We start from the raw sequence: 8,814 nt of genomic DNA, 5'->3' as shown, positions 1-8,814 counted from the left end.
GCCCCCTCACGGTTGATTTTAGCGCGCGCCAGGCCTGAGGACGACTGTGATTGGTTGGAGAAAAGCAAATCTCCCGTACGATTGGTTCTTCACAGCCAAGGCAGGGCTCGGCGCTGAGCGGGGTGTTGGGAGGGGGCGGAGACTTCACAAGGTGAGTGCTGATTGGCTCCCAAGAGGGGCGGGGTTAAAGGCGGAAGCTGGAGGGCGGGGCTTCCTGACAGCGTGATGGAAATAGTTAGGTGTCCGCAGCACGGTAAGGCCGGTCCTAACCGTTCCCGCAGAGCGCCTATGGGGCGGGCCTGCAGTCATTGTTGCTGACTTCTTGTCTCCTCAGGGACCGTCTGCTTCTTAAAGACCGGCCTCCGCGATGGCCCGAACAAGGGAAAGAGCTTCTACGTGTGTCGGGCGAACACGTGCGGCTTCGTGCGCGCCACCGAGTAGGTTTCTGGCCCGGCGCCTTCCGGGACACTGAACCGGTTCATTGGGTGACCGAAGCCGGCTGCTTTACCTCTCTGGCCGCGAATCCTTCTGGACGCTTCCAGCTCTAGGTTTCTCGTCATGTGTCTGGCCTTAGCTATTCCCTTCTGCTTCATACCCCTCACGCTCACCCTTAAAAAGTGCAGAGGAGCAGGAGCGAAGCCGTTTGCTCGCTTTGCACTATGTCGGACTAGCTTGAAAAAAAAATGAGGTTAAAACATTGGTGGCAAGGTACCAGCTTTTTTTCTCTGAATCTAAGATTGACAAATCCAAAGACGTCCGAACTTTAGGGATTGGCGCTCAGGTTTTACCGACCCCAAGGCTGAGACGAAGAAAGTGAGAATAGTTACATTGTTGTTTTAGAATATCGGTTGTCTACATTCCATAAGTGAATTTAAAACTATTGTATCGGCAGGTGTGGTGGAGCAGCCTTTAATCCTAGCACTTGGGAGATAGAGGCAGGCGGATCTCAGGCCAGCCTGGTGGGCCACATAGCAAGTTCCAGACCAGTTGGGCCTACAGGGAGACTGTCTCAAAACAAAACCTATTGTATCATTTAACATTTCCTCTTGCTCTCTCTCTATTCAGACAAACTTTTTAGAGCTGTTACTTTTATTTTTCAGTATTGTAAAATATATAAAGAAAATTAGTACTAGGAAATAAAGTGTCCTTTCAGTGTTTACTAAGTCTCATGATTCCCTTACATGAGTTGTATGATTTTTGTGACTTTTTGGCATCAGGATCTACAATTTATTTCTGATTTCTAAATATATTGGGACTCAGATTCTCAGATTCGGTACCCAGTTCTGACTTTGTGAGAAACGAGCATGCTCGTGTTTACAGGGATTGTGCTTCGATAGTGCTATGAAAGTTAGTCTACGAACCGTCCTTAAGGGACGAATCCAAAGCCCTCTTCTGACCTCCGCGGTATTGCATGACACGGGTGCACTCACACTCATAAAGTAAAAATAATAAATAAAATATTAAAAAGTTCTACATTAAGAGAAACATTCTTACACAGTGCCACCTACACAAGTGTGCTGCAATACAGACTAGTACAGTAGCACTTGACATTTGGAATGTGTCTCATGAGCAGACTGCAGGCAGAAAACTTCTGAAATTCATAAAAGAGTGCTTTAAACCTTCATATAAACTTGTTCCCGCTCAGTGTTGTGTGTCTTTGTTTTTTGTTTTTTGGGTTTTTTTTGAGCTGAGGACCCAATCCAGGGCCTTGCACTTGTGCAAGTGCTCTACCACTGAGCCAAATCCCCAACCCTGTGTATTTTTTATAAGTTGGGAGGGAATCATTTAAAAATTTATGCCAAGCAAGAATCGTGTTAGTGAATTTAGTGTTAGAGGTAGGTATGTCAGTAACAGCTGACAGGGTGTTAAAGGATAAAGGGTAGTGGAAGAACCTGAGGAAAATTCACAGAGGGCCTGCCTCATAGCCAGCCTTCAAGTCATTCCCGAGGGTACCACAATGTAGAGGTCATAGGACAGCAATTTTAGACTCCCTTATGAAGAAAAAGATGTATTGTGGGAGTGGGAGAAGATAGAGACACTATTGGTTCTTTCCTCTGGAAAGAAAGTACATGGTAACAGTGTTTGGGTTTTACAAACCCCAGGACAAGACCTGCATAGATCCTTCATGTAAAGTCTGTAGTTTGGCTGGGTGTGGTGGCACTCACTTCTAAACCTAGCATAAGAATCAGAGGCAGGAAGATCGCTGCAACGTCCAGGCCAACCAGGGCTACATAGCAGCCTTGTCTCCAAATAAATAAATGAAAGTAAGAATTTATAGTTTGGATTGGACTTTAGGGTGCTGACCTCTATTCCTTGTACCCTAACCCTAAAACTGAATTCTTTTTTTTCTTCTAGCATTCCTATTTCTCATTGTTTATTACATGAGGATTTTGTGGTAGAGTGTCAGGGTTTGCTTCTACCACAAGGCAAGAAAGAATGGAGGTACGTGTCTATAAGAAGCATCTAGATGTATTCCCTTTTTTTTTCCCCTCCTGAAAGAGTTGTAGTTAGATATATTGTCATCACTAAAAACAATCAGTATTTCTGTATGTACTGAGCATCATCTAGGCTGTCACTCCCTAAATGCTAAGTAACTACTAGTCTGAGAAGCCTAACTTGTAGTGTGTTCAGGGTTATATAGACTATGGTGACTGTTAATATTGTCTGAAATTGGTCCATTTTGTTTGGGTCAGTAATTTAATATTGCTAAGTCAAATTCCATTTAGGAATGTGTGTAATTTACATAGATACAAATATTTGTTTTATACACATATTTGCCATCAGAAAAATCTTCATGAATAAAGTATGTTTCAGTCTTTTGTCCATTTTTTAATTGAAATTTTTATTGATTAATTTTAGAGTCCATATGCAGTTTTAAGAAATAATGCAGTTTTAAGAAATAATCTTTGCCCTGTTCCCCAGTAGTGACATTTATAGAACAGCCTGGATATTGACATTGATCCAATGCATTGATCTTATTGGCAAAGATAAGGTTTTACTTGGACTATTATGTATGTATGTATATATGTATTTGTTTTATATAAGTTTATACATGTGTAATTTCACATATCCACCACCACAGTCTCACTTGTAAACATTCCATCTCCCCAGGATTCCTTCTGCTTCCCTTATATAACCATAGCCCCTTCCTCATCCGGGGCAATCAGGAATCTGTTCTCCATTTCTAAATTTTTGTCTTTTCAGAACTGTTAATGATAATGATGGATGAAAGCATGCAGTGTAACTTTAGGGATTTTTTTTTTTTTTTGCCTATTTGAAAAAACTTTATTATTTATCTCATCATTGTTGAGTTGGAAGAGTTCTTTGTATATTCTTACATTGGTTCTTTAGCTATTTAGGTGGTGAATATTTTATCATACTCTTTGACTTAGTTGTATTTGAAGAGCAGAAGTTAAAAGTTTCACTTTGTTTTTGGTGGAGAATGCAAGCAACAATTTTTTAAATTTTATGAAGTATAATTAGCCATTTCTAAAAATAGCTTGTGCGTTTTGATTTCTTTCTGAGAATTCTTTGCTTCTTTCAAGATTATAAATCTCTCCAGTACATCTTCTAGGAGCATTATAAGTTTTTTTGGTTTGTTTATTTAAAACAGCCTTTTCATTTCAATCCGTGATCCACCTCAGTTTTGTATAAGGTGAGATACAAGTTCATTTATATTTCCTCATTGTGTCCAATTATTTTATTACCATGTTTTAAAGCCTTGCCCTATCAAAATGCTTGGCATCTTTGTTTTTTGTTTTATTAAGAAATTTTTTTTTTTAAATTTACTATTTTTATTTTGTATGTATGAGTGTATTACCTGCATACATGTAAGTGCACCCATGTTGTGCAATGCCTGCAGAGGTCAGAAGAGGGCATTGGATCTCCTGGAACTGGAGTTATGATCAGTTGTTAGCCGCCATGTGGGTGCTGAGAATTGAACCCAGGTCCTCTGTAAGAGCAGCCAGTGCTCTTAACCTCTGAGCCATCTCTCCAGCCCCTTGGCATCTTTCTTTTTTTTAAAAAAAAAAAAAAAAAAAGTTCACCCCAAGACTAAAACCCCAAGTTTTAGTCTATTTCTGAGGTTGTTGGTTTGTTCCATCGGGCCATTTGTGTATTTTTACGTGATTAATGAGGTAAAACATTGTCTTCAAACTTCTTCCAGATTATACTGGCTATTTTGAGATCTTTGTATATAAAAATGTAGATTGATATTCTTAAATTTCTTCAGAAAATTCTAGTTTACACAGATCAGTTTTGAGAGACCAGATATCAGTGTTGTTTTCCAGTTTATGAGTGTTGTGTATTTTGGTATAAATTTAAATTGTTCTTAGTGTTTTTGTACTCCTTTTATTACATTTATTCCTCTGGTTATATTTTTAATGCTGTTGTAAATGTAATTTTTTTTGCTCCATGTGTATGAGAGTGTGATATGTGTATATGTGTGTTTGCTTCTGTGTGGGTGCATTGGGCGGGGGGATGTACGTGTGTGTGTGTGTGTGTGTGTGTGTATGAAGCCAGAGGCTTCCTGAAGCAGGGACCTGTAACTCAGGAGTTCTGCTAGTCTAGCTAGACAGTTCATCCTGGGGATCCAGTCTCTGCCTCCTGAGTGCTGAGATTATAGGTGGCCATCAAGCCCAGCTGACTTTTATGTGGGTTCTAAAGATCAGAGCTTCAGTCTTCACACTTACACAGCAGGCACTTTATCCACTGGGCCGTCTTCCCAGTCTATAAATAGAATTTAAAAAATTTTTCTGCTAGTAGAGTGGGGCTGGCAGATCTTTATTAAGTGCCAGTCTGGTTGTACTCTTGACACTTAAAACCATTTACCTACTATAGGACTATCTGTGATATAGAACCTATCACTGTAGGTGTAGAAAGCAGCTCAAGGATTTCTGCTGCATGTAAAGAACCATGGCTATTATTCAGAAGTGAAGATAATAGAGGAAAAAGGCAGCTGAAATAATAGCAACTGTGGCATGCCTACTACATGCACCCTTTTTTCCCCCTTATCTTCCGTATCCATCTGTTGTGATTGTTTTCAATAGTTCTCTTTTACAGATAGATGAAAAAGAGTGCCATTAGCAAGGTTAGGAAAAGAATCTGAGTTCCCATGCTTGTGAAGTGGTATTGCTGGGATTCAAACCTAGCTCCAGTTGATTCCAAATGCACCCTCTTTCTCTAAATGAGAGACATGGATCCAGTGGTGGTGAGCTGAGTGCAGTTATGCTGGAGAAAACTGCTTAAAGAAAATTGGAATGATAAAACATATTTCCTCACATTTCAGTGTGTTCCTTCCTCAAGTTTCTCCCCTGGACTAGTCATCACAGTGGCCTTGAACTTTTCTGGTTGTGAAGATTCAGGTGTATGATTCACTCAGTCTAGTGTTTGACATATTGCCAGTACTCCATAAATAGCTATAAGAGGAGGTTTCTGGAAGATGAGTTTATGTTAAGCAAGCCAAAAAAGGAAAGGTAATGTCAGTAGAGGGTTTGAGTGTGTCTGTGGACCAATGTGCCCTGTGTTTGAAAAGAGGGCTAGGCCGAAGGCTGTCCTGAGAACTTGTCATTAGTATTCCTATATATACTAGGTAGATAAGGCTGAGAGGTAGTCATTATGTTGAACAGGAAAAAAAGTATATGAAATGTATTTCCTTTAATCAAATCTAGAACACTATTTCTGGGAGGTACTTACTACTAGAGCTTTAAAAAAAGGCATTTAGGGACAAATAAAATAGTTTCTCAATACCCAACAAATTAGAAGAACAAAAGATAGATACCTTGATAGGTAATACAAGCTGAGAATTTGAACAGATATAGATAAGCCCTTGGGTGATGCCTTCCTTAAGGGACATAAGGGTGTTTGGCTGGGACTTTTGTACTCTGGAGAATGATCTTGGGGAGTGCAGCCTTTTCTTCCTCCAAATTGGGTTTTCTCTTTGAGAACTTATTTCACACCCTGTAACTAACTTTGGCTTATCATTGCTAGGAGACAGATGAAGCAGAGTCAGAGTCAGGGTGCCAACCCTGGCTCCAGTTAATGTCTGTTTTCCGTGCCCCAAAGTATATTTGTATTTGCATGCTGTTATCCAGCTTAAATACTGGATGGTTCCGCTCACCAGTGTTTGATTGGCTCTTCATCCATGGATGTCTCTACAGGCAATTAAAAAAAACCTGAACTCCTCTCAGGAGAACCAGAGGGAAGAAACCTTAGCCTAACATGATGTGGTGTAATCAGTGTACCTAGTGTTATTGAACTCTTTGTCTTCTCTCTTCTCTACCTCCTCCTCCTCCTCCTCTTCCTACTCCCCCCTCCCTTCCCCACTGTTTCTGTCTCTTTCTGTCTCTGCTATTATTTTCAAGGGGGTGAGGTCAAAGTAGATGGAAATACTCCTTTGGTTATCAATGAACCAAGTTTAAATAACTTATGGTAGGATATTTAAAGACTTTAGTTTTTATGATACCTGAATCTTTGCGTGTCTATGAAACTTGTTAATGAGTAAAATTTACCTGCAGATTATCTAGCTCTAATATGTTAGGTGGGCTGATGATAAAGGCATGTGGGCATGAGCCAGACCCCCCAGCACCCAAAAAGGCCCTTCGGCTCCACCAACAATGACAAACCCCATTCAGTAAAGTCAGGTGTAGTAGTCAGTTGGTGTAGAGAATATCTTGTACTGTGCTGTACCATGAAAATAAACCTTGTATATAAAAAAATATTACGCATGCAGTGACATTGACTCAGTTCCCTTTTGACTTATTTTCCTTATACTTTTACTGTATGGAAATTTAATGTATCTAATCAAAACCACTAAATTCATCTCTCAGCTTTAGAGTTTTGTGTCATGTTTAGAAAAACCTTTTTACAAAAGCAGCTATTTTTCCTAGAACACCTAGAGTTTTAGTTTTTATATTTTTGTTCCATCTTGAATTTTAGTTTAAAAGAATAAAGTAGGAATTAACTTTATGTTTTCCCTGTGTTGGAGCACATAGAGATGAGGTGTCTTACCACGGAGGGCACTTTGGCACAGTTGAGATAAGGGCTGGACATGTCAGGATGGGAGAGCAGTCTGATATGCATGTTAGAGCACTGAGTTCACTGTTCAGATGCAAGAGAATTCTATAGCTAAAACAGCAAGGGACTAAGTATTTTACTGAGAAAGGAGAATAGTTGAGACTTGATCTTGGCCTTAAGATACCTAAAATTTTGATAGAAGAAAGGACAAAGGACTCGAGGCAGAACAGCAGCAGCAAAAGTGTGGGTAGGAGAAGAAGCAAGGTTGTTGGGAAGAATAAGCTCCTGTAGCTTTACACATGTCAGTGCATTTGATCGTCACAATGACCATATGGTGTCTGTACTGTTATTTTACTGCTTTCTGGAAAGGAAGCTGCCACAGGGGCATTCAGGTAAGCTGACTGTGAGGATGAGACTTGATGGTAGAGCACTTGGCTCATGCCACAAACAAAGAAACAAGGTGCCTGACAGTTCAGAGCTAAGTAGGAAAGGATTGGAATTCAAACCTCCATGGAGTTTCTGGAGCCTAAGAGAATCCCAGTGTTGAAGAAGTGAGCGAACCTGCCGTTGCAATGCTGGGCTGGACAGTTTACTATAATAGGAAGGAGCATTTGTCTTCTGGTAAAGAAGTGGGATTGAGCAGACAAGTTTCTAAGCTCTGCCCTGGACAATGATTAATTAACATATTAAAGAATTTATTCTCCTAAGAAGAATCAGTATGTACTATATCTGAATATATTTCTCACTGCCTTCTTTATGGATTTATAATTTAATAAACTTAATTTAACAAATAAGGACTTTTTATAAAAATAGAGAAGCTCATCTAGATTAATTAATCTGGATTAATCAAATCATTTGGTTTTACTTTGCTAGATTACTTTAAAACTGTAAGTAAAGCATTTTTGTACTCTGCCTAGCATACAATACATATTCAATATGTGTAGCTTTCTTTCGTTTTTTTCCTCAAATCTTGGCCTTTTTCTTAAAGTCTACATGAGGAGCTGAAGAGATGGCTCGGTGATTAAGAGCATTGGCTGTTCTTGTGTAGGACCTGGGTTTGGTTCTTAGCACCCACTTGGTGGCTCACAACTGTCTGTAATTCTGGTTCCAGGGGATCTGACACCCTTTTCTAGTCTCTTCAAGCATTGCACAACATAGACATACTTACATGCAAAAAAAACCCACTCCTACCCATTAATGAAAAAAATCAGTCAGTGAAAAGGGGTGGGAGCTGGAGAGATGGCTCAGCAGATAAGAGCACTGATTGCACTTGCAGGGACCAGGTTCTTCTATTCACAGCACCCACATGGTGGCTAACAACCGTCCATAACTTCAGTTCCAGGGGATCCAACGCCCCCTTCTAACCTCTGTTGGCATCACACGACATGGGTGCACTTAAATACATGCAGGCAATGCACTCATACACAAAAATAAAAATAATACATTTAAAATTTTTTTTTAAGTCTACATGACTTGGGCTTTAAAATATGTATTACTATGTCAGGCGGTGGCATGTGCCTTTAATCCCAGCACTCAGGAAGCAGAGGCAGGCAGTTCTCTGAAAGATGGAGGGCAGCCTGGTGTCATAGTGAGTTCTAGGCCAGCTAAGGCTACAAAAATACATATTTTTTTGTATAAAAAATATATATGTTACTGATGAAGTCTTTCAGTAAAGATTACATTGTCTGTTAGGAGTCTGATTAATAATACAGCATCTGTCAGTGGACAACACTGCAGTTACAAAAGAATATATACATGTACTTAGAGATGATCTTCAAGGCATACCTTTATTTTTTTAGT

General features: G+C 39.8%; 1 protein-coding gene across 2 annotated transcripts in view; it reads left to right on the top strand.

Moving 5' to 3' along the window:
- Positions 1-209: 209 nt before the first annotated feature.
- Positions 210-8,814, top strand: part of Ttf2 (transcription termination factor 2) — a 48,893-nt gene continuing 40,288 nt past the window's right edge. For both annotated transcript variants that reach the window (XM_008832953.3, XM_008832950.3), the window contains exons 1-3: positions 210-253; positions 335-437; positions 2,356-2,442. In XM_008832953.3, coding sequence (XP_008831175.1) covers positions 226-253; positions 335-437; positions 2,356-2,442 — 218 coding nt within the window. In that variant the 5' untranslated portion in view covers positions 210-225. The remainder of the gene's footprint in view (positions 254-334; positions 438-2,355; positions 2,443-8,814) is intronic.

This window comes from Nannospalax galili, unplaced genomic scaffold, assembly GCF_000622305.1.
Source record: "Nannospalax galili isolate Female #2095 unplaced genomic scaffold, S.galili_v1.0 scaffold1951, whole genome shotgun sequence".
NCBI lineage: Eukaryota > Metazoa > Chordata > Mammalia > Rodentia > Spalacidae > Nannospalax > Nannospalax galili.
The sequence above is the reverse complement of the archived record's forward strand: the minus strand, read 5'-3'. Positions and strand labels throughout refer to the sequence as shown.